The sequence below is a fragment of the Phacochoerus africanus genome, chromosome 3 (genome assembly GCF_016906955.1).
Source record: "Phacochoerus africanus isolate WHEZ1 chromosome 3, ROS_Pafr_v1, whole genome shotgun sequence".
NCBI lineage: Eukaryota > Metazoa > Chordata > Mammalia > Artiodactyla > Suidae > Phacochoerus > Phacochoerus africanus.
Genome location: NC_062546.1, coordinates 30,759,205 through 30,785,287, shown reverse-complemented (window position 1 = coordinate 30,785,287; position 26,083 = coordinate 30,759,205). Strand labels below are relative to the sequence as shown.

The following is a 26,083-nucleotide window of genomic DNA, read 5'->3' as shown; positions in this document are numbered from 1 at the left end:
AAAGAAGGACAATTCCTGCCCTCAAAGGAGATTGTCAGGTCCTATCAATTCAACCTCTGAAATCAGTCCACTCCTCACCACTGTGCTGCTACTGTCATGAATCCAGCACTGATTTGTTCTGACTCAGACCAGGGCAGCAGCTGTCTCACTGCTCTCCCTGCCACCTTTCTCCCCCTACAGGCTACGCACAAATTTTCTTTTCTTTTTATAGCTACACCCACAGCATATGGAAGTTCCCAGGCTAAGGGTCAAGTCAGAGCTGCAGGTGCCAGCTTATGCCACAGCCACAGCAACACCAGATTTGAGCCTCATCTGCGAACTACACCGCAGCTTTTGGCAATGCCAGAGCCTTAACCCACTGAATGAGACCAGAGATTGGGTCAAGTCTGCATCTTCATGAATATTAGTCAGATCCTTAATCCAATGAGCCACAATGGGAACTCCTGCCCACAAATCTTAAGCAACATGCTTGGGGGCCAGGACCCTGAGAACCTGGGAAATCCAAATGAAAACCATAAAAGTGCTTTATCTGTTTTGAGGCAGCAAAGAAGTTATATCTATTGATAGCTTTTTTGTCTGTGCTTGCAGCACGCAGAGGCTCCTGGGCCAGGTGTCGAACCCGCACCACTGCAGTAACAGAGCCACAGCAGCGACATCACCAGATTCTGAACCTGCTGATCCACAAAGGAACTCCTATTGACAGGTTTTTTTTGGTCTTGCCCTTCCAAACAACTTTCTGTGCACATGCAAATTCCACACAAACATGTATACAGTCTTAATTTTTTACTTTGTAATATTATTTTTTATTATGGAAAATTTTGAACTTGCACAAAAGTGTCAAACTAACAAAAGAAAAGAGTGGTATGATGAGCCCCTATATGCCCATTAACCAACTTTAACAATTATCAACATCGGAGTTCCTGTTGTGGTTCAGCGGTTAACGAATCTGACTAGCATCCATGAGGACGCAGGTTCGATCCCTGGCCTTTCTCAGCGGGTTAAGGATCTGGCGCTGCTGTGAGCTGTGGTGTAGGTCACAGACGCAGCTTGGGTTCTGCGTTGCTGTGGATTTGACGTAGGCCAGCGGCCACAGCTCCGATTTAACCCCTTGTCTGGGAACCTCTATATGCCTTGGGTTTGGTCCTAAAAAAGACAAAAAAAAAAAAAGCTAATTTAGGAGTTTCTGTCTTGGCACAGTGGAAACTAATCTGGCTAGGAACCATCAGGTTGCAGGTTCCATCCTTGGCCTCACTCAGTGGGTTAAGGATCCGGCATTGCTGTGAGCTGTGGTGTAGATCGAAGATGAAGCTCGCATCTGGTGTTACTATGGCTCCGGTGTAGGTGGCAACAACAGCTCTGATTAGACCCCTAGCCTGGGAACCTCCATGTGCCACAGGGTGCGGCCCTAAAAAGACAAAAGACAAAAAAAAAATAACAATAATTATCAAAATTTATGTATGTTTTAAAAGTGCTATCCTGCCCTTTTGCTTGTATAATTGTTCATTTAATATGTAATATTGTATAATAGTTTATAATCATATAAATGATGAACTATTTCAAACTTAACAGAAAACAATAAATGCTCAAGTTCCCACCATTCCAATTTAACAGATGTTAATGTGTTAACATGTGTCCATATTTTTTCTAATCTTCCCCCAAATACATGGGTCCTGGGATCTTTATTTATGCCATCACACATGCAAAAAACTTCATTTGCTACTATAATAGCAAATTCCCAGTGGTTGTTATTTGCTTTTGTTTTGTTTTTTTCTTTTTTGGTCTCCCCGAGGCATAGAGAGTTCCTAGGCCAGGGATCAGATCTGAGCTGCATTTGTGACCTATGCAGCAGCTGCAGCAACTCCAGATCCTTAACCTGCTGGGCCAGGCTGGGATCAGACCTGTGAGAGATGCCACTGATCCCGTTTTGCCACAGTGGGAACTCCTTATTTGCTTCTTTAAAAATCTTGAGTTTACATCCTTTCCCAATTTTTTGTAAACAACTTTATTGTGGTATAATTTGTTCATGGCTTTTTTTAAAAAGTGTCAAGAATTAAAGGATAATTTAAATTCCCTGTAAGTATTTAAATTCCAAGTCCTCACTATGGAAAACTGGATCAATAAATCTTGTACAGCCTAATAAGTTTATTTTAAAATGGTATAAAGGAGTTCCCCTGGTACCTCAGCAGGTTAAGAATCCAACAGTTGTCATTGCTGCGGCTTGGGTTGGATCCCCAGCCAAGGTATTTCCTCATGAAGCAGGTGTGGCAAAAAACAAACAAAAAAAATGTATAAAATTCCAGGCCTGAGTACCAAAGCATATCATAATTTATTTATATAGAAGGTTTACTCTCCCTTTTCAGTGAAATCAGATGTCACAGATGTAGGCAAAGCTCTGCCCTTAACGCCCTCCAACTTCTTCCCTCCCAAAAAGCAACCACTATCCTGAGGTTGGTATGTATCATTCCCAAGCATCTTTTTGTGCTTTTTCTGCATATGTATGTTTCCATAAACACTGTGGTATTCAGCGCTTTTAAAGCAAACATAAATGTCACACTGAACATAACCCGTAATTTCTTTTTTTGTCCTTTTTTTTTTTTTTTTTTTTTTTTTTTAGGGCTTCAGCTGCGGCATATGGAGGTTCCCAGGCTAGGGGTCCAATCGGCAGCTGCCGGCCTACATCACAACCACAGCAACGGGGGATCCGAGCTTCCTCTGCGACCTACACCACAGCTCACAGCAACCTGGGGTCCTTAACCCCCTGAGCAAGGCCAGGGATCAAACCTGCATCCTCATGGATGCTAGTCGATTCCTTTCTGCTGAGCCACGGCGGGAAGTCCTGCAGTAATTTCCACTTCATTTTTTTACGCCCTTATAATTAATTTTATTTTATTTTTCATAATTCATTTTAAAGTTAAAAATTACGGCCTCTGACTTTTGCGTGCCGCCTGGGCGGGGCCCCGAGTGGTGGGCGGGGCCTAGAATGGGCATTGGGAGGGGCCACATGGGCATTGGGAGGGGCCACATGGGCATTGGGCGGGGCCTAGGAGATCCAGGGCCTCAGGGTGGACGTGCAGGTTCCGCCTGGAAGCCATCGTCATGGTGGCTCCCGTGGTGTATTTGGTGGTGGCGGCTCTGCTCGTTGGCTTTATCCTCTTCTTGACCCGCAGGAGGGGCCGGGCAGCAGCAGGTAGGAGATTCTGCGGCGCCAGAGCCGGTAGGGCCGCACGTTCCCTGCCTCCTTAGCCTCTCTAGGCCGTCGCGCCGCGGCTCCTGCGCATGCGTTGGCTTGCCTGGCTGGGCTGACTGGCCGTCTGTGCTTAGCGGCGCTCTCCGCGCATCAGATAGGCCGAGCGCGTGCGCATGCGTGCGCAACGGAGGGCCGGCGGGGACTCTCAGAGCACGATCCCAGCTCTCGGATCGAGTGTCCGAGTCCCTAATCTTTCTCCTGGCCCCCAAAGAGGGTCTCATCTCATTTCTCTCCTCGCCCCCTGCCACTGCAGAAAGGCCAGGCCCTGGCGAACACTCCCATCCCTCACTGGGGCAGCGCCCCCCTCTGACCCACTGGGTGCCCAGAGGTTTCCCATCCCTCCAAGGCTGGCCCTGGAGCAGTTGACAAGAAGGCGGCACCTAAGTGTTTGCTACTTGCCCAGGAGCTGAACAGAGCATGAGGTGGCTCCAGGAAGTTCTGTCCTTCCCCCAGGGCACCCTCCTTCCAGTTTTGCAACCTGCCCCAAAGGCCATATCATCCACCAGGGCGCAGAAGAGATACACCTGTCATCCTCCATCCTACCCCCCTCCCCGTCATTTCTTATCACCATATGGGTATGTGCGTATGTTTCTCCCTGTCCCTGGGCCCACAGGCCACATCAGAACATCTGCCAGGGGTAGGAGAAGCTGAGGTAAGGCAAATAGCCAGTAAATCTAACTGGGAGGAGAGACTCGGACCCAGGTGTGCTCTCTGATTGGGATGCCAGGTAAAACCATGGCAGGTGGTGTTAGGCAAGAGATAAATGCAGTCCTGCAGTGGGCACTCACATGAGGTCTAAAGAGGTCAAGGTGGGCTTCCTAGAGGAGGTAGAGCTTCAGCTCCATCTTCCAGAGTGGTAGTCTCCTAACAGGCCAGCTGGAAAGGTGGGGCCTTAAGAGAAGAGAAAGGAATTGACACAGGTGTGAAGGAAGGGGTGATCTTGCTGCCTAGGGCTTGAGTTTGGGTTATGAAGGCTTTCACAGTCAAACTGAGAAATTGGGACTTTGTGCAATGGACAGCGAGAGCCTGGGGAAATTTGACCAGATGAGATCAAGGCTTCCAGGATGCTGCTCCTGCTGCCATGATGTGCCATTGGGCTGCTGGACATCATCGGGGCTCTTCTCGTCCCTACAGCTGGCCGAGAGCCATTGAACAATGAGGAGGAGCTGGGAGTAGCAGGCCGAGTGGCCCAGCCTGAGCTCGATGAGCAGAGAGCCGGTGGCAGGCCTCGGCGTCGAAGGGATCTGGGCAGCCGCCTGCAAGCCCAGCGTCGAGCCCAGCGGGTAGCTTGGGCAGAAGTGGATGAGGATGAAGAGGAAGTCATCATCCCAGGTGAGAGGGGCCCAGCCTGGTGGAGAGGGGGCCTGGGTTAGAGGGTGAGAGTACCCTGCAAAGCTGGGCAGAAGAGTGGAGTGTGAAGCCATAGTGTGGGAGGGATGTCTGGGAGCCGTAGGAGGTAGTTAGGGGAGACTCAGGACCCAGCCTCTGGTCCCGGGGACTAGCAGTCCTGGACCCTGATCCTTATCCCATTGGGCCAACTTCCTCTTCCTTCATTTTGGCTCTCAGTGCTAATCAGGAGGGCAGGGGTCTTTAGATTGACCTAGAAAGTTCTATAGTCCATTCCTTCTTTCCTAGCACTCTTCCTGGTGTGGGCACCCTCATCCCCTGAGGGCTTCACCCTAGGACTAGAGTGCCTGGCCACGAGCTTGCGCGGTTTCTAGAGTGTCATCAACCATAACCCTAGAAGTGTGTGGGGATAGAGGCTTTTTGTTGACAGAGGCCCCCATATCCCTGGTGCTGGGAAACTAACAGTGCTCTGTGGATTGTGGGAAAGAATGTCTCTTCAGTACTCAACACCAGGCTTGAGCCAGAGGAGCTATTTGGGGCTTTTGCCCTTGGACCCTTGAGAACTAGCCCCTTTGGCTCAAAAAAAGAGGCCTTATGTCACACCATCCCTCCTGTCTCACACTTGGGGGTCAGACATCAGCAGGCCTCTAACTTTTAGCTGGCCCTGGTATAGTCCTGGGGTTTGGGCTCTCTTTTTGCCTTGGATCTCATGGGACTCATGGATAACCCTGGTGAGGGGCTGATCCCAGAACCTCAGCAGTTCCTGACCACAATGAGGATGATTTTAGATTTGGGATAGGGATAAATTTCCACATGGGGCCCTCCTCCCCTGGAGGTTTGTCTCAGAGAGAGAAACCAGGGAACTCTGAAAGTCTAAACAGTCCTGCCTGTGATTTTTTCAGACACTCAGGTGAGGAAACCTGGAGTTCCCCTCTTTAAGGCTGTGCAGCATCTAAAGTTACCTGTTTTCTTGCCCCTCTCCCCCCCTACACCTGACATACACACACCCTAGATGAATTCCACCCAGCAGCTGCCTCTAGAGGGCAGAGCTGGGCTGGTAGTATTTGCCACCCAAGAGGAGAGAGACAGGGAGTAGAGTGAATCCATCATTAGCCCTCTCTGGGCAGGACTTGAGGTGTCTTTCTCTGACCATACTCAGCCCTGGAGGAAGAAATCATCGAGAAGCCAGTGGAAACTCACCTGTCAGGGAAAATTGGAGCCAAAAAACTACGGAAGCTGGAGGAGAAACAAGCACGAAAAGCCCAGCGTGAGGCAAGCAGGAGGGATGGGGTGCAGCCCTGAGAAGTGAGAAAGGGCCCTGCCTTCCCTGTCCCCTGTGGCAGACTGACCCCCAACCCCCAGGCCCTTTGCATACTGGGCTGGGGTTTGCTGCTTGCCTGGCTCCCTTGGTCTGCGGCCTGGCCTGTTTGGGAGGTGGGCCAACTCTAGCTGGAGGTGGAGATGTCTCCCCTATGAAGGCCTTTCTCCAGGCAGAGGAGGCGGAGCGGGAGGAGCGGAAACGCCTAGAGTCCCAGCGGGAGGCAGAGTGGAAGAAGGAGGAGGAGCGGCTTCGCCTGGAGGAGGAACAGAAGGTGAGCCAGACCCCGGATGCTGACTTCTGACACCTGCCCAGGCAGCCTTGCTTCCCACACCACCTCCCAGCACCTCCAGCCTGGAAGAGAGGTCAGGGCCAAGGGCAGGGGCAGGCCTTGGTTTATTTGGTCCCTGTGCTCTAGGCACAGCTTGTGTAAGGCTGCTACGGAAAAGGGAGCTTGAGACTAGAATTGTGTGCATGTGATTTATTGGACATACCAGAGCATTTGAAGAATATTGAGACCAAGTGGCTCAAGCAGGGCGAGGAAGAAGGAAAGGGGTCAGAGGGGTCAGGGGTGGAGGGGGGTCGGGGTCCTGAGGGCCTCGAAGCTGTTAAGGGACACAGAAAGATGGTGGATCATACCGGGACCAGGTTCTGTTTGGGGCCTGGCGTAGAGGAGATGCTCAGGGAATGGAGGCCACTGCAGTGAGGGTGGTGAATCAGCCTTTGTTTGCCAGGTGCTGCCTTCCTCCTGAGAACCAGGCGCCCAAGAAGGGCAGCATCACAAATATGTGGGGTATATAGGGTGAGAGCCAGGGCTGCTCAGCTAGGAAGACTCCATAGCCTGGTGCCTTTGGCCTCTGATGACCAGAGACACTAGGTGGCAGAAGGCCTGGCTGTGAGTGCTCTAGCAATTGGGCTGCCACACAGAAGAGCGAAGACATTAGTTGAGAGAATTTTCACCTTTCTGAATATTGATCCTAATAATAAACCTTAAATATTCTGAGGCTCTTCTTTCCTGTACCCAGATTCTCCTACTATTAATACCATACATTGCTGAGGTGTATTTCTCACAACTAATATTAATACATTGTTATCAAGTGAACTTGGCACATCACTGTGATTTCATTAGTTTTCCCCATGTATCTTTTTTCTTTTCCAGGGTGTCATCCAAGATACCACATTACACTTAGTTGTCATGTCTCCTTAGGTTCCTATGTCTTGTGACAGTTTCTCAAGGCTTTCCTTGCTTTTGATGATCTTGACAGTTTTGAGAACGGTTGGGCAAGCAGTTTGTAAAATGTCCCTTGCTTTGCATTTGGTTGGTGTTTTTGTCATGGTTTGAGTGGGGGTTATGGATTTCTGGAATGGGGCCCTCAGGTGAAATGCCAGCCTCGACACAACATGTCAAGGGTACTTTTTTTTGGTCCTTTTAGGGCCAAACCTATGGCATGTGGAGGTTCCCAGGCTAGGGGTCATATCGGAGCTGTAGCTGCCAGCCTGCACCACAACCATAGCCACGCCAGATCCGAGCCACATCTGTGATTATGCAGCAGCTTGCAGCAATGCCAGATCCTTAACCCACTGAGCAAGGCCAGGGATCAAACCTGCATCCTCATGGATACTAGCTGGGTTCTGAGCCACAACAGGAACTCCAAGGGTACGTATTATTGATGTGATTTATCACTAGTTAATGCTAATTTTGATTGCCTGGTTAAAGTTATGTTTGCCAGATTTTTCTACTGTAATGTTACTCTTCCTTTCCCATGCTTTTTTGGAAACAAGTCACTGTGCACAGCCCACACTTAAGGGGCGGGGAGTTACATAAAGTATTTGGACTTCTTTTGTTCAGATTTAGCTTTTTTCTGTTTTTGTTTCTGTTTTTTTTTTTTTAGGGCTGCACCTGTGGCATATGGAGGTTCCCAGGCTAGGGGTCAAATCAGAGCTACAGCTGCCAGCCTAGCCACAGCCACAGCCACACAGGATCCAAGCCACGTCTGGGACCTACACCACAGCTCACGGCAATGCCAGATCCTTTAACCCACTGAGCGAGGCCAGGGATCGAACCTGTGTCCTCATGGATATTAGTTGGGTTCGTTACTGCTGAGCCACGACAGGAACTCCAAATTTATCTTTTCTTTCTTTATTTATTCAGTTGTTTATTTCTATATACATGGACTTATGGATATTTATTTCGAACTTTGTATTATAATCCAGTGCTATCTTATTTACTTTTTTTCTTAGATTGTCTCAGCTTTGGCCATTGGGAGCTTACTTTATTTTTATTTTATTTTGGGGGGAGCTTATTTTAGTTGGTTCCTGTGTACCTATGAAATACTCTCACTGTTTTTTCACATTCTTTCTTACTTTTGACACTGCAAAATGCTCCAGGCTTATCTGGGATTTCCATGTTCCAGCTTTTGCTTCATGTTTAAACCATGTCTTTCTGAGAATTCTAGAAAATAGGTTGATTTGGGGGGAGCCTGTTGCACTAGGTGGTGGTGGTCTTGGAGCAACATGGATGGACTGAGAAATTTTCTAGAAGTTAGAGAAGAGTTAGATGGGGCTTCCTTTCTGACCAGGGCAGCTGTCCAGCTGGTTGTGTGAGTCACTGAGCCAGGGGCCCTGGAGGAGGACCAGGTGTGTGGGAAGTAGATCATAGGGTCTTTCTAGGACATTATCAATTTGAGGCACCCATGAGACCCAGTGGGGGTGTCACGTGGGCAGTCTATGTTTGGAAGGAGAGATTGGGGCAGGAACACAGCTGTGGCAGTCACGGGCAACGACATGATTGTTGATGCTGTGGGCGTGGTCAGGTGGCCCAGACAGTGGAGGCGAGAGAAGGGACAGGGCTGAATGAAGGAGAGGGCGGGAAGAAGGGCCCAGGGAGCAGGAGGAGATCCAGGGGAGGTCAGGGTCTGGAAGCCAAGCGGGGGAAGAGGGGATGGTCGGCTCTGCCCAGCGCTACTGAAAGGACAAAGTTATGGGACCTGATGGATGTCCCTTGGCCTTGGTGGGTAGAGGGCATGGGTGAGGCTGTGGGTGAGCAGGAGTGGTTTTGGTGGAGCTGAGCATGCGGAAGCCAGATTGGCCTGGGCTGGAGGGATGAATGATTGGTGGGAAATGGAGCCTGGGTAATTTTTTTGTTTGTTTGTTTGTTCTTTGTTTTTTGTTTTAGGGCTGCACCATGGCATATGAAGGTTCCCAGGCTAGGGGTCAAATTGGAGCTGTAGCTGCTTGTCTATACCACAGCCACAGCAACGCTGGATCCTTAACCCACTGAGCGATGCCAGGGATCGAACCTGCATCCTCATGGATACTAGTCAAATTCGTTTCCACTGAGCCATGACGGGAACTCTGAGCCTGAGTGTTTTTTCACAAAGTCTGGCCATGGCAGGGCAGAAAGTGGGTGGCGGAGGGGGGGTGTTGGTGGAGGATATTATTGGGTGGGATCATGGCAGGATTTTCAGGGAGAGGGAAGCTGAGCGGCTTTTGTCTGGAAGGTGATGGAACTGATGAGAAGAGGGATCCTGAGGTTCGGTTTAGGGACCAGAGGGATCAAGGTCTTGAAAGAACTCTGTCTCTGAGAAAGGGCTGTGCATCCACCCCAGCATGTCTAACTCTTGCCTCCTCTGTGTCCACAGGAGGAGGAGGAGAGGAGGGCCCGAGAGGAGCAGGCCCAGCGGGAGCATGAGGAGTATCTGAAACTGAAGGAGTCCTTTGTGGTGGAGGAGGAAGGCGTGGGCGAGACCATGACCGAGGAAGAGGTGGGCCCACAGCCCTGGAAAACCCCCTCCCTGTGCCCACCAAGGCTGGCCACCCCATCCCTGACACCCCACTCCTCCTTGCCTGCCTCCACAGTCAGGCAGTGAGAGGCAGGTGGGCATCAGGACCAGTCAGGCTCTAGGGGCTGAGACCTTGTTTTTGGGAGGGGTGGTGACTCAGTGCCCTCACACAGGTGGTCGGACAGGCACACAGGCAGGGCAGGCAGGTGGCATTTGGGTGGGTAGGCAGGTCCCTGAGGTCCCTGCCAGGGGGCATTCACCTTGATTCCTCTGCTTCTCTAGTCCCACAGCTTCCTGGCCGAGTTCATCAACTACATTAAGGTAAGAGCCTGGGTGTCAGCTGCCTGCTTCTTTTTTTTTTGCTTTTTAGGGTTGCACCTGCAGCATATGGACGTTCCCAGGCTAGGGGTCGAATCGGAGCTACAGTTGCCAGCCTACACCAGAGCCACAACAACGTCAGATCTGAGCTGCGTTTGTGACCTACACCACAGCTCACAACAACGCCAGATCCTTAACCCACTGAGCGAGGCCAGGGATCGAACCCGCAACCTCATGGTTCCTAGTCGGATTTGTTTCTGCTGCGCCACAACGGGAACCCCAGCTGCCTGCTTCTTGTGTGCATTTCAAATGCATCTTCAGGGCCTAGAGGGAGTAGGCCAGAGCCGGAGCTACAGGAGTGTGCAGGGGGACCAAGAGAGGCTGAGCTCCCAAGGTCCTGGCCAGGAGAGTCTTTTCTCCTCTGACCCCAAAGGTGGAGAAGGACCTGGTCTGTGTGGGAGGCGAGAGCCTGTGATCACTTCCTTATGCTCAGGGTTTGACAGCTTCCCTGCTCGTCAGACCCTACGCTCAATGAGTCACTGTGTTTTCAAGTTTCTTCACATGTGTTTTCTGCCAGTTCTGTCACACCGAGGCTCCACTGAGGTTGAACAAATGTCCCCTGCCATGTGTTCCTGACCGGGAGCTTGGATGTCCCGGGGGGTACAGGATGGTATTTCCCTTGGAATCTAGGGCAGGGCAGCAGGTGTTCCCCCTTCTGTCTGAAGCTGCAGCGCAGGCCTCCCAAATGCTGCTCCAGGTTGCATAAGCACGTCCTGCTCTGCTTTGCTGCTAAGCAACTTCTCTCCCACGAAGGATGCGATGAGGGGAGAGGTTTTCAAGTGCAGTGCAGGGGTGCAGAGGCGGCTGAGGGAAGGAGTGCAGAGGGAGCGGAGGCGGTGGTGGGGGTGGTACTAGGGGTGCCAAGAAGCCAGGGCTTGCATAATCCTCCCCCCACCTCTCCAGGAAGAGAGCAGGGTTCCGACTTCTCCCAGCAGCGGGGGGCCAGGCTCACAGCCTGGGGGTGAGCATTCCTGAGAGGGAGGGTGCTCCCTCGGAATGTGACCCTTCCCCTCTGATGGAGCTTGTTCTCCAGCCTGGCATGCTTGATTGAGGGCTACAGCCCCGGGCAGGATATCTCCTGCTTTCTGGCTGCTGTTTGGAACTCACCGTCCCCACCTACCCCATGGGCAGCAACATAATCCTGAGTCCCTCCTCCAGGAAGCCCTCCTGCACCAGCTTTAGGTCCCCCTCTCCAAGGCAGAGAGCTGGGAAAGGGCCCTCAGGGCACTTCCAGCCCTGACTCAGCTCTCAGAGGGGCCGTTTTCTGGGGATTCTCCAAACTCTTCTGGAGGTTCTCCAAACTCTTCTGGAGGTCTTTGCAGCCTGTGATGGCTGATTCCCCTAGAGCTGCTGTCTGCAGGGAGGAGGGCTTCTGAAACTCAGCCCTCCTGGCTCCGAGGGGCAGGTCCCTTTCGCCTGAGGGTTTCTGAGCTGGAGGCACATTTCTGTGCCCAGCAGAGAGATGTGCGACCCAGGCACGGCTGGCTCTTATCAGTCCACTCTCCTTTCTGATGAGGTTGGTTGGTTTTTCCAAATGTACTCTGGACCCCAGCAGCCCCTCAGGCCAGGTTTTCAGCGACCCTTGGGGTGATTCCATTTTCCCACTCTGAGCTGTCACCGGGAGCCCTGCGCCCACTCCCTGCCTTGTACCTAGAGGCCGGCTGGCCGGGTCACTTTGTGCTTACCTGTCCCCTGGCACAACGGCCGCTCACTTGCGCCCCGGCTTACACATTCGGTTTGGCATTTCCAACAGTCACATGCCATCTGCAGCTGGGGAGGTGTCACCATGTCACTCCTCCCGCAGCTCATTTGCCGTGGGAGAGTCACAGAAATGCAAAAGACCACCTTTTCTCTATGCCGTCTGTCTGTGGGGGAGGCGGGGCAGGGGCATGTGTAGAATCCAGCAGTGGATCCTCACCTACATCCGTGACCTACCGTTGCTCCTGAGGGTGTGAGGGAAGCACGTGGCATGTGGCTGTGTGTGGAAAGCACTGAGCAGTGGTAGCCCCACTAAGAGAGGGCTTAGTGCCTTGATGAAGAGGGTGGGTGAGGAGGGCATGTCCGGGTGTGGTGCTCTCCAGTGAGCAAAAGTGAGGCAAGAATGAGCTCTACCGGGAGTTCCTGTTGTGGCTCAGTGGTAACAAACCCAACTAGTGTCCATGAGGCGTGTGGATTCGATCCCTGACCTCACTCAGTGGGTTAAGCATCCAGTGCTGCCGTGAGCTGTGGTGTAAGTTGCAGATGCAGCTTGGATCTGGTGTGGCTGTGGCTGTGGTGTAGGCCAGCAGGTGCAGCTCCGGTTTGACTCCTAGCCTGGGAACCTCCCATGCCAAGGGCCCTAAAACAGGGGGGGGAAAAAAGAATGGGTTCCACTGCTGCTCCTGAGGCCCTGGCGTGTTGGGGCCTTTGTTTGCTCTGTTCTCCATGTCCTCACCTTCTCCCTGGCGGGCAGTGAGCTATCGTCTTGTTAGCATTGCTTCTCCCATCCCTTCTCAGTGCCTTGTTCTGGCAGGTCTCAGCAAACACAAGTCGTAGAAAAGTTTGGGGTATTTTTGCTTTGTTTTATTTTGCTTTTGGCCATGCTCATGGCGTGTGGAAGTTCCTGGGCAGGAGCCAAAAAAACCCAAAAAAAAACCTGCACCACAGTAGCAACCTGAGCTACTGCAGTGACGACACCAGATCCCCAACCTGCTGCACCACAAGGGAAGTCTTAGGACAAGTTTTTTGGATCGCTTTTGGTGACTGTCACCCCTTCCCTTCATCTATGTCCGAGATGCAACAGCTGGTTGCAGAGGAGAGGACGGCAGCTGTGCTTGGCTCTCCAAGCATGAGACCGTCTCAAGGTGGTCCCCCTTCCTGGGTCCAGGTGGTCGTTTGGGGCAGATTTCTGCCCACAAGCAAGGGAACCAGAGGGTTTATGAATGGGTATGTCTCTGTATGTGGTGGTTGGGAGAGTGTGTGAGTCTGGCTCAAAGGGAGAGAGGCTCTCCCGTAGGAATCTGCACAGGGTCTGTCCAGCTGCCCAGGGCAGATCAGATCTGAATGCCAGCCTCACAGCGTTCACAAATGTGAGAAGGATTTGCCCAAGCTCAGCCCTGCTCCCTTTCCTCCCTTTGTAGCAGTCCAAGGTCGTGCTCTTGGAAGACCTGGCCTCCCAGGTGGGCCTGCGGACTCAGGTAAGCCCCGGAAGGCGGTCTGCTGTGTGGAATGTGGCCATGGGGTCTGTATGGCTGTCAGAGGGCCTGCCCTAAAGATGGAGCGTGCCGATGTCCCTTCCACCCTGCCCCCAACCAAGAGTGAGTAGAGTGCAGGACTCTCTTGGCAGCCCAGGAATCCTGTCTTTCTAACTACACAGAAAACCGGAAAACCGGCAGGGAGGAAAAGGAACAGAGTCCAAATCCCATCACTCCATCAGCCCTGTAACTGAAGCAGCCCAAAGCCAATTACCTTGACAGCTCTCTTGCAAACAGGCTGCACCAGTCTTCTCAGCCAAACGTCCCCACCACTCCTCTCCTTGTTGGGAGAAGCCTCACTCAGGGGTCCCACAGGGCCGTAGGACCAGAGCCCCTTCTCCCTGGCTCCTCCAAAGGAGAAGCATGGAGTCGCATTGCAGGGTGGCCGTGAGAAGGAGAGAAGGAGATTGAGCTGTCGTGGGAGGGAGGGTGCAGGTGGGGATGGTAGCCTGCGTCTCTGCTCTGAGAACTGTTCTCTTCACAGGACACCATAAACCGCATCCAGGATCTGCTGGCCGAGGGCACTCTGACAGGTGAGAGGATGAGAGTCAGCCACTCCAGGCCCTGGTTGTGGGCAGTGGCAGCCACACGGGGCCATAGAGGCAGGATGCCCATCTGGGTGGGGGAGCAGTGCACAGTGATGGGCATCAGGGGGGCCACAGTTACAAGGAGGACATGCCGAGACCTGGGGGTGGCTTTGGGAGACAAGGACAGGCAAGGGAGCTTAATTCGACTCACTTAGCCAGGACCGGATGCAGCCAGGAAAGGCCGGGCAGGCAGATGGCGGGGCGGGGGGGTTGGGCAGCTCGGGGCAGGTGGGGACAGCTCAGCCCCACGATCTGCGTGTCCCCACAGGTGTGATTGACGACCGGGGCAAGTTCATCTACATAACCCCGGAGGAACTGGCTGCCGTGGCTAACTTCATCCGACAGCGGGGCCGGGTATCCATCACGGAGCTTGCCCAGGCCAGCAACTCCCTCATCGCCTGGGGCCGGGAGCCCCCTGCCCAGGCCCCAGCCTGACCGAGCCCTTCCCTTTTGGACTCAGAGCTGGCGTGCCCTACCTGGCCATACATCTTTATCCCTCCCCACCGTCTTGGGGCAGTGATGGAGTGTGGCCAGATGGTTCTAGATTAAAGGCCTATGCGCACTGGTGAGCTTGTTGTGACTTGGTGTGTGTGGCAGGAGGCCTGGCCTCGGGTGCTAGATGAACATCTTGGCCTCGGCATATATCTCGGGTATGTGGGTAGAGTCCTTTGGAGGCACATGGAATTTCTGTTCTTTTGTTTGTTTCTTTTGCTTTGGTTTTTGGCTATACCTGTGGCATGTCGAAGTTCCTGGGCCAGGGATCAGACTTGTGCCACAGCAGTGACCTGAGCCACTGCAGTGGTAGTGCCGGATCTTAACCCACTTTGCCAAAAGGGAACTCCTGAAAGCTCCATTCTTTTTTTTTTTTTTTTTTGGTCTTTTTAGGGCTGCACCTGTGGCTTATGGAGGTTCCCAGGCTAGGAGTCGAGTCAGAGCTGTAGCTGCTAGCCTATGCCACAGCCACATCTGCAACCTACACCACAGCTCATGGCACTGCTGGATCCTCGATCCACTGAGCAAGGCCAGGGATCAAAACCATGTCCTCATGGATACTAGTCGGGTTCGTTAACCACTGAGCCACGACGGGAATTCCGAAAGCTCCATTCTTATCCCCCCCAAAAAATATTTGAGTTTTTAGTGTGTTCCTTTGTGTCCTGCAAACCCAGCCCCCAAGACCTGGATGACATCTTACTTCCCCTCCCCTGGCTTCCCAGAGCAAAAGTGGGAATCTTCTTGGGCCACATCTCCCCAAACTGGGCAAGGGGTTCTCACCACAAGAGCCCTTAGGAAGAAGAGTTGACAAGTGCCAGAGTTCCCACAGTGGTGCAGTGGGTTAAGGACCCAGTGTTCGTGTAGCTGTGGTGCAGGGCACAGCTGCAGCTCCGATTTGAACCCTGCCCTGGGAACTTCCATATGCCGCAGGTACAGCTGGAAAAGGAGAAAAAACAAAACAAACAAACAAAAAACGCCAAGATTAGAGTCCTAGGGAACATCAGCCTTTAAGTGGGAGGAAGGGAGGTCGCGAAGGAGGGAGAACGGCTGGGCCAGTTGCTCGTGGGACGGGGAGAGGGAAGAAGAGGACCTGCTTGAGCTGGATAGAATTGTGCGTAGAGGGACAGCACAAGAATTCAGCTCTACAGCCTCGACAAAGAGTTTAGATGGTGTGGGTGGTGCCACCCACTGGTGGATATAAGGACCATATGCTCAGGAGTGGGTGTGAGGTGGAAGATGCGTGTCTCCTGTAGGGTCAGTCTCTCTGGTTCCTGTGGGCTGTTCATGGCGTGAGCTTCCTGCTGTGCTGAGGGTGAGGCATGTGTTTAAATGTGTATTTTTTACGCAAAATGGCTCCTAAACACAACCACCTACTTCCTCTGGTGCCTGGTGGAGGAGGAGGCAGCTTTCTGTTCCTGCCCAGGAGGAAACAATCCACATAGATGGTGATGGGGAGACAGGACACTGGGCTCCCAGAGCAGAGCCTTCCTGAGGGATTGTCAAGGGTGATTTTGACGCATTTGAGGCTGTAAACATAGATTTTCCAAGAAAGGCAGGACTCTGCTACTTCTATCAGCGACCAGGACTTAAGTCTCCTGGAGCTGGGAAGGGACCCACGCATTGTTTGGAAGGCCCTCTGGGAGCCCACCATCCAGGAGAGGGGAAGAAATAGACATAGATAACCGCAGTATGAGAGAATAAGATAAAGTTCCAAAGGGAAAAGAAGAGTCGGCTTACAGTTGGAGCAGTGATTCTCCACCCTGGTTGCTTGTTAGACTCAGCTGGGGATTGGAGTTCCCATTGTGGCTTAGCAGGGTAAGAACCTGACTAGTATCCATGAGGTTCCTTTAACAGCTCAGTGGGTTAAAGGATCCGGTGTTGCCATGAGCTGCAGTGTCACTCAGCTAGGATCTGGTGTGGCTGTGTCTGTGGCTGTGGCATAGGCTGGCAGCTGCAGCTCCAATTTGACCCATAGCCCAGGAACTTCATATGCTGCAGTTGTGGCCCTAAACAAAATGAAACAAAAAGACTCACCTGGGGGGGTTTGCACCAGTCTCATGCTTGACTGCATGAGATTCTGACTAGTTCAGTCAGAATCTCTGGGAGTGGGGTCCAGGGAGCATCAGGAGAAATTCCAGAGTGTAGGCAAGGTTGAAAGCCAGTGATGGAGGTGGGGGTGGCATGGAAAGACAAGCCATCAAGTTGCAAGTAGTCAAAGTCCCCAGTGGAAGGGGTTTCTCTGGAAGAGCAAGGCAGTGGCTCCAGGGCTCTTCCATCCTTTCCCTCAAGCATCCTTGGCCACTGTCAGCCAAGTAGCAAGATGGCTGTGGAAGCCCAGCCCCCACATTCCCCCCTCAGGCCAGGAGAAATAAGAAAAGGCACAACCGTTCTTCACATCCCAGAAGTCTTCTGAGGTTCTGTGTGTAGAGAGCTTATCACCAATGGGAAAAAAACCTATGACCTTTTGTGCATTATTTAGTAATCTGCTAGTCTAATAAATTTATCACATGAATAGTTCTTCAGATAATAAGCAATTAACATTTTTCTAAATATGTGCACACCACTTTCACAGCTGACAAATGGAAACTCCGACAAGCATTTAAACCTTAATTATTACTTAAGTACTTCTAAGCATTTGAAGTCCCCAAATTAGCACATTTGACCCTTGAACACTATGGGGGGTTGTGGACACTAGCCCTTTACCCAGGCCAACATCCGGTGTAACTCAGAGCCAGCCCTCTAGCCCAGGTTCCTCCACATCTGCCATTTGGCACATGTGGATTCAGCCAACCATGGATAGTGCTACTGTAGTATTTACCTTTGAGAAAAAAAATCCGTCGAGTCACTTATGATGGAGCATGATAATGTGAGAAAAAGCATGTATATATGCATGTGTGACTGGGTCACCTTGCTACATAGTAGAAAATTCACAGAACACTAAATCAGTTATGATGGAAAAAATAAAAATCATTTTAAAAATAAATAAAAATCTTTGTAAAAAGTGGGGGACAAAAATCCGCATGTGAGTGCATCCAAGCAGCTTAAACCCATGTTACTCAAGGGTCAGCTGTATATGAAATTTTTTATTTTATTTCATTTTTTTTGGCCACACCCACAGCATGTGGAAGTCCCCAGCCAGGGATCAAGGCGGTGCCACAGCAAGTGGCCCAACCCACTGCAGTGGCAATGCCAGATCCCCAATCCACTGCGCCATATGAATTTTTTTTTTTTTTTGGCTATTTCTTGGGCCACTCCCACGGCATATGGAGGTTCCCAGGCTAGGGGTTGAATCGGAGCTGCAGCCGCCAGCCTATGCCAGAACCACAGCAACGCGGGATCCGAGCTGCGTCTGCAACCTACACCACAGCTCACGGCAACACCAGATCATTAACCCACTGAGCAAGGGCAGGGACCGAACCCGCAACCTCATGGTTCCTAGTCAGATTCGTTAACCACTGCGCCACGACGGGAACTCCTGAAATTATTTTAAATACTTTCACACCTTAAAAAGTTGACCAGGGAGGGAGTTCCTGCTGTGGTGCAATGGGATTGGCAGTGTCTTGGGAGAGCCGGGATGCAGGTTTGATCCCTGGCCTGGCACTGTGGGTAAGGATATGGCTTAGGTCGCAGCTGTGGCTTAGGTCAAGACTGAGGCTTAGATCTGATCCCTGGCCGAGAAACTTTCACATGCTACGAGCACAGCCAAAAAAAGTTTTGACCAGACACACGTAGTTTTGTAATGCAGTGCTAAAAGTGGTTATAAACATTTCAGTACCATGGATTTACATTTGCTTATTCACTGGGTCCATTTTTATTTTATTTTTTCCTGAGAGTTGAGCACTAGGGTCAATGACTAAAAGATGGTGATTCAGAACCAGGGACCCAGAGTTCCCACTGTGGTTCAGCAGGTTAAGAACCTGACATAGTGTCTGTAAGGATGTGGGTTTGATCCCTGGCCTCGCTCAGTGGGTTAAGCTGTGGTGTAGGTCACAGATGTGGCTTGGATCTGGTGTGGCTATGGCTGTGGCATAAGCTGGCAGCTGCAGCAGCCGGGGAACTTCCATATGCCACAGGTGCAGCTGTGAAAAGAAAAAAAAAAAACAAAAAAAACAGGGATGCATCTGAGTCCTTGACCTGTTGTGTGGCCCTCTTTCATAGAGTTTTTGTAGGGTTCCATTAGGAACTCTAAACTCATGGCTTCAACCAATCAGATAAGTTTTGATTTTGTAACCCCTAAATTACACAGTGCTTGTTGTGCTTGTTCTGGGTGTCTTATCTTCACAGTTCAGCTCAACAAATCTATTTTGAAAACTCTTGCTCCTAGTAGAGTCCAGTCTGGTTCAGTTTGGTTCTATCAGAACTTTTTTTTTTTTTTTTGGCCACACCCTTGGCATGTGGAAGTGCCCAGGCCAGAGATCGAACCCATGCCACAGCTGCAATCCACGCCACAGCAGTGACAATGCCACCAGGTCCTCCATCTGCTGAGCCACGAGGTCACTCCCACAACTTTTTTTTTTTTTGGTCTTTTTGCCATTTCTTGGGGCGTTCCCATGGCACGTGGAGGTTCCCAGGCTAGGGGTCAAATCGGAGCTGTAGCCACCGGCCTACGCCAGAGCCACAGCAACGCAGGATCCGAGCCGTGTCTGCAACCTACACCACAGCTCACGGCAACGCCTGTTCTTTAACCTACCGAGCAAGACTAGGGATCCAACCCACAACCTCATGGTTCCTAGTCAGAGTAGTTAACCACTGAGCCACGACGGGAAGTCCACAACTTTTCTTTTTTATGCAACTTCAAGGTATATCAACAAGCTTGTGACTGGGGAGCCATATAATAAAACATTTTTTCAAATTGTTGTTTAGAACATTGGCCAGGAGTTGAAAAATTATTAAACACTGAATATGAACCAGGATAAGTTACCCAACCTCTCTGATTCCTAGTTTCTTGTCTACAAATGGAGATAAAAATTACTTCCTTCTGGAGTTCCCTCTGTGGGGCAGTGGGCTAAAGATCCAGTGTTGCTGCACAGCTTGGATTTTGTCCTTGGCCAGGAATTTCCATATGCCCTGGGTACTGCAAAAAAAGAAAAAAAAGGGAGTTCTCGTCGTGGCTCAGTGGTTAAGGAATCCAAATAGGAACCATGAGGTTGTGGGTTTGATCCCTGGCTTCACTCAGTGGGTTAAGGATCCGGCGTTGCCGTGAACTGTGGTGTAGATTGCAGGCACGGCTCGGATCCTGAGCTGCTGTGGCTGTGGGGTAGGCCAGTGGCTACAGCTCTGATTGGACTCCTAGCCTGGAAACCTCCATATGCCGCAAGTACGGCCCTAGAAAAGACAAAAAGACCAAAAAAAAAAAAAATGCTAAGCACCCCAGGGAACCACAGTAAACAAAACATGGCCCTATCTACAATGGGGGCAAGGCAGTGCTATTAATGTAACAGGGAGACTGCCAATCACCCAGCCAACAAGTGCATGGCCTGTAATCACAAGGTGAGGCCATATGGGCTGAGGGGAGGCCAGGTGTGCAGAATGTAAAGGTTCGTGGTTCACTGAGGGGCTTGGAGTGTTGGGTGGAGGAAAGGGAGTGGCCGGGCAAAGGTGAGATGGAGTGAAAAGAGCTTAGGACCTAGCTGGCAGGGGTGGTGAAATCTGAGCCCAGAGATTTGGGGCGGGGGTGGGGGGTGGGGTTCGTTTTTGGCAGAGCCTGCAGCATGTGGAAGTTCCTTGGCCAGGGACTGAACACCCCTCCCACAGCAGCAACCTGATCTGCTGCAGTGACACCTAATCCTTAACCTGCTGAGCCAGGTGGAAACTCCCAGCAACTCATTTCTTAAGCCTTCTTTGCAATCTTCTTATCCCACAAAACTTTATTACAACATCACCTCCTCCCTCCACACTCATGTTGTACTGTTGTAGGGCACCTCGGCAAGCCTTCAGGAGTACATACCCCAGACACCTCCAGCCCGAAGACTTGGCTCCAAAATTGAAGGTGACCATTCCACCAGACTGTTTTTCAAAGAAATCAGTATCTTTTATGAAGAGATCCATTTTACATTAAGTACTCGGTGTGTGCATATATATAAATACTGAACAAGCTAAAGTTTCACAATAATCCTTTGCTTATCATGGTTTGATGCATATTGATATTTGTTTAATCTGTTTCATGGCTGATAGTAACTAAATTGATTTTTTAACCCCCTCACAGATCTCAACCCACAGTTTCAAAAATGAGGTTCTAAGGAGCTTATCCCTTTTATATTGACAGGGTCAAGGAGCAGTATCTGAGTGAAGAGTTGTATATGATATATAGCTTGCAGTCATCAGAGAGTTGTACCAGAAGCAACATAGACTACAGTAGGGACATTGAAAAAATAATTTTACTTGGGTAATTCTGACGCCGTTCCTAATTTTCGACTGGCTAATGGAATATTTGATTACTCATTACTGCTGCCTGTGTAAGAGAATCTTATTAAAGAATCTATCAAATGCTGATACTATAACAGTAAAATTGTTTGTATATAGCTCTTTGCATATAACCAGGTAGATTTACTCCAACTGCTTTTAGTCATTTTAACTTTTTTTTTTTGTCTTTTTGCTATTTCTTGGGCCGCTCCCGCGGCATGTGGAGGTTCCCAGGCCAGGGGTCGAATCAGAGCTGTAGCCACCGGCCTACGCCAGAGCCACAGCAATGCGGGATCCGAGCCGCGTCTGCAACCTACACCACAGCTCATGGCAACGCCGGATCGTTAACCCACTGAGCAAGGGCAGGGACCGAACCCGCAACCTCATGGTTCCTAGTCGGATTCATTAACCACTGCGCCACGACAGGAACTCCCTCATTTTAACTTTCTTATGTGATTTTACAATTTGACTTAAATTTCTAACATGATACAGAAAAACACATGCATAATAATAATAATACCAAAACTAAAACCAGTAATGTTCCAACTGTATCATGACTGAGTATCTGAGATAAATCCTTCTGTTGTTTTATTTTTCCTTTATTTCTCATCAGTGAGTGATAAATACTTCTGTTGTTTTATTTTTCCTTTATTTCTCATCAGTGAGTGATAAATACTTCTGTTGTTTTATTTTTCCTTTATTTCTCATCAGTGAGGCACTTGTTGTTGAACCAAACTCCGTGGAAGCTGTGTGGACACATGCTTTATGTCTGATTTGGCCGTTGTCTTTTTTTTGTTTGTTTGTCTTTTTAGGGCTGCACCAGTGGCATTTGGAGGTTCCTGGGCTAGGGGTCTAAGATGCCAGAGCCACGGCAACGCCAGATCTGAGCCTTGTCTGCGACCTACACCACAGGTCATGGCAACGCTGGATCCTTAACTCATTGATCCAGGTCGGGGATCGAACCAGCGACCTCATGGTTCCCAGTTGGATTCGTTTCCTCTGCATCACGAAGAGAACTCCCTGATTCGGCACTTGTCTTGATGCCTTTTTAGTTTGTGCATATTGGACCCATGGGAAATTTGGACCCTAAAGGCAGGTAATAAAAGTTTCACTTAGCTACCACCGAATCTGTCTGCCACAATAATGTACAAAGTTTACAAAGAAGACTTTCTGCTGGACGGATTTACCCCAGCTTTCACAAAAATTAAGTCTGGTAACATTTTTGTATTTTGCATGTTTCCATAAAATTGACTAAAGGTTTGGAGTTCCCATTGTGGCACAGCGGAAACGAACCCAACTAGGAACCAGAGGTTGAGGTTCGATCCCTGGCCTCACTCAGTGGGTTAAGTATCTGATGTTGCCGTGATCTGTGGTGTAGGTGGAAGATGTGGCCTGGATCCGGCATTGCTGTGGCTGTGGCGTAGGCTGGCAGCTATAGCTCTGATTTGACCCCTAGCCTGGGAACCTCCATATGCCAAGAGTGCAGCTCTAAAAAGCAAAAAAAAAATTGATTAGAGGTTTGGACATGACCGTAATTTCCTTGATGCAGTAATCATTTAAAAAATTATTTTGCTTGGGGCTTTAAAAGGGACCAATGTGCTTCACAAATAGATGTGAGTACATAAAACTCACTTGTGATGGTGGGTGGGGTGGTGACTTGTGTTCCTTTTTACTTTGTTTCTAAATAGCTTACAATGAGGTTTATATTATATAGGTATAGACAAAGTATCTTATTATATAAACAAAGCGTCAATTATATGAAAACAGAAAAGGAAAATGTCATAGAAAAGAAATATTCCTGGGAAACATGAAAGTATAAACCAACTTTCATCTTAGGTAAAACATGCTATTAATAAAGAATAGTGGTAAAAAGGAGAATACAGCCGAATAATGTTTTTGTATTTTTCTTTTATCTTTCCTTTTTCACAGGCCCAGGGTGTGTGCGTGTGTGAGAGAGAAAGTGTAACATGAGCTAATCACCTTATAAAACAGCTTGTTAAGGGAGTGCCTGTAGTGGTGCAGTGGAAACGAATCCAACTAGTATCCATGAGGATGTGGCTTCGATCCCTGGCCTTGCTCAGTGGGTTAAGGATCTGGCATTGCCATGAACTGTGGTATAGGTCGAAGACGAAGCTCAGATCTGGCGTTGATGTGACTGTTGGTGTAGGCCGGCAGCTATAGCTCCGATTTGACCCCTAACCTGGGAACTTCCATATGCTGCGGGTGCAGCCCTAAAGCCAAAAAAAAGGAGCATATTTGGATCATAAACATTTCCATTATAGTTTTATGTTCATCTGGATAACCCCCAAGACTTATACTGGTCATTCCTAGGAAGTTTTGACCCAATTCCAGAGGTTTTTATTTCCTGTATTTATAAAGCACGCACAGCTGGAAAAACCTTTAGTAGAAGCATCCAAACTTTAGCATGGATTTAAGTGCCTTGTCTGCTCCCCAGTTTGGTGTTTGAAAGTAACTGCCAGATCATCCTAGAGAAGCCTCTAGTTCCCTTCTGGGTAATTCTGTGGGGAGGATCCCAAAGGATCACAACAGTCTGCTAATTTGATGGGTTTTCATTTGCATCTCTTCAGTATCTGCTGAAGAGGTTTACAACTGCTTATTGGCCATTTATAGTCTGCCAATGATATATTTCTCTTTTACCTATTTATGGACCCAGGGTTTTTGGGTTTCATTCATCATTCAGCAAATGAATGTCAAGTGTCTCTTATGTGCTTGCATTAGTTTTGCTGTGCTGCTGTAACAAATTGCCACCAACTTAGTGTTGTAAAACCACACAAATGTATTACCTTGCAGTTATGTAGGTTAGGAACCCAATACAGGTCTTATTGAGCTAAAATCAAGAATGGGCTGCTTCTTTCTGGAGGCTCTTTTCCATCTTCAAGAGGTCCCCCATGTTACCATGGCCCCCACCCTCCACCTGCAAAGCAAGCAACGTTGTGTCTCTCTAACCATTCTTCCATAGTTACATCTCCCCCCACTCTCCCACCGACTTCTTCTTCCACTTTTAAGGACCTTTGTGATTATCTTGAGCCCACCTGGATAATCTCTTTATTTTAAGGTTATTAGAAAGCTTAATTCCATCTACAATCCTAATTCTCTTTTGCCATGTAACCTAACATCATTACAGGTTCTGGGAATAAGGACTTGGACATCTTTGGGAGAGCCGTTATTCTGCTTACCAGAGTATTAAGGTGGGGATATGGAATTTTTTAAAGGGATCTGGTCTGCATAGATGCTACATGCTAATGCGGAAGACAGGTGATTAATCACTCACACAATTTGCTTTTATCTCATTTGTCAGATTTTGGCGTTAAGATAATTCTACCTTTATAAAATGAGTTGGGGAGATTTTTATCTTTTCCTACGACTAGAATGATCTGTTTCATTGGTAGAACTCAATCATAAAACAATCTAGGGCCAGTACCAATTTTTTTTTAATTTTTTTAAATTAAAAAAAAAGATTTTACGGCCACATATGTGGCATATGGAAGTTCCTGGCCCAGGGATTAAATCCCAGCTGCAGCTTCGATCCACTCTGCATCTGTGGCAATGCTGGTCTGGGCTTGGGGTCAAACCCATGCCTCTGTATCAACCCTAGCCGCTACAGTTGGATTCTTTTTTTTTTTTTTTTGTCTTTTTGCTATTTCTTGGGCCGCTCCTGCAGCATATGGAGGTTCCCAGGCTAGGGGTCGAATTGGAGCTGTAGCCACCAGCCTACGCCAGAACAACAGCAACGCGGGATCCAAGCCTCGTCTGCAACCTACATCACAGCTCACAGCAACGCCCGGATCGTCAACCCACTGAGCAAGGGCAGGGACCGAACCCGCAACCTCATGGTTCCTAGTCGGATTCGTTAACCACTGCGCCACAACGGGAACTCCTACAGTTGGATTCTTAACCCACTGTGCCACAGCAGGAACTCCCTGGGGGCCAGTGCCATTTAAAAGGATGGACCTTGGCATTCCCAGGTTAAGGATCTGGTTTGTCACTGGTGTGACTTGGGTTACTGCTGTGGGAGAGGTTTGATCCCTGGCCTGGAAACTTCTGCATGCTCTGGGCGTGGCCAAGAAGAAAAGGCTAAAAATAGTGTTTCAGAGGAGTCCCCCTTGTGGCTCAGCAGTAATGAACTCGACTAGTATACATGAAGATGAGGTTCGATTCCTGGCCTTGCTCAGTGGGCTAAGGATCCAGAGTTCCCATGAGCTGTGGTGTGGTTTGCAGTCATGGCTGGGATCTGGCATTACTGTGACTGTGGTGTAGGCTGGCAGCTACACCTCGGATTCAACCCCTAGACTGGGAACCTCCATATGCTGTGGGTGTGGCCCTAAAGATAATAATAATAATAATGTTTCAGAGTTCCTGCTGTGGCACAGTGGGTTAAGAATCCTACTGCAGGAGTTCCTGTCGTGGCTCAGTGGTTAACAATCCGACTAGGAACCATGAGGTTGTGGGTTCGATCCCTGGCCTCGCTCAGTGGGTTAAGGATCCAGCGTTGCCGTGAGCTGTGGTGTAGGTTGCAGATGTGGCTCGGATCCCGCGTTGCTGTGGCTCTGGCATAGGCCGGTGGGTACAGCTCCGATTCGACTGCTAGCCTGGGAACCTCCATATGCCGCGGGAGCGGCCCAAGAAATGGCAAAAAGACAAAAAAAAAAAAAAAAGAATCCTACTGTAGCAGCTTGGGTTGCTATGGAGGCCACGGGTTTGATCCCCAGCCCAGCACAACAGATTAAAGAATCCAGCATTTCTGCAGCTGCAGAGTAGGTCACAACTGGGATTTAATCCCTGGCCCGGGAATTTTTATATGCTGTGCATGTGGCATTAAAAAAAAAGAAGAAAAAAGTTTAGAAGATCCCATCATGGCTTAGCAGTAACGAACCCGACTAGTATCCATGAAGGATATGGGTTCACTCCCTGGCCTCGATCAGGGGGTTAAGGATCCTGCATTGCCATGAGCTGTGGTATAGGTCACAGATGCAGCTCAGATCCTTTGTTGCTGTGGCTGTGGTGTATGTCAGCAGCTACAGTTCATCTTTGACCCCTAGCCTGGGAACTTCCATATGCTGCAGGTTTGGCCCTAAAAAGCAAAAACCAACCCCCCAAAACAATGTTTAGTCATTTTTCTATCTGAAAAATTCAGTTAGTGCAGTTAAAGCAAAATATTGAAAAAGGAAAGCTCCTATTATTATAGATAAAATGTGTCCTAGGAACCTCTCTCGTACCTGAGGCTTGTTCGCTCCCTTCCAGGTCTGTACCTTGACTGTGAGCTTTGCAGCAAGGCC

At 49.7% G+C, this 26,083-nt stretch overlaps 1 protein-coding gene across 1 annotated transcript; it reads left to right on the top strand.

The window, feature by feature from the left end:
• Positions 1–3,008: 3,008 nt before the first annotated feature.
• DDRGK1 (DDRGK domain containing 1) lies at positions 3,009–14,461 on the top strand. The gene is made up of 9 exons (XM_047771487.1): positions 3,009–3,187; positions 4,382–4,579; positions 5,754–5,866; positions 6,085–6,186; positions 9,554–9,676; positions 9,977–10,015; positions 13,192–13,248; positions 13,790–13,838; positions 14,161–14,461. Exons 1-9 carry the CDS (start codon positions 3,097–3,099, stop codon positions 14,325–14,327), a joined length of 939 nt encoding a protein of 312 aa, XP_047627443.1. The 5' UTR covers positions 3,009–3,096; the 3' UTR covers positions 14,328–14,461.
• Positions 14,462–26,083: the final 11,622 nt, after the last annotated feature.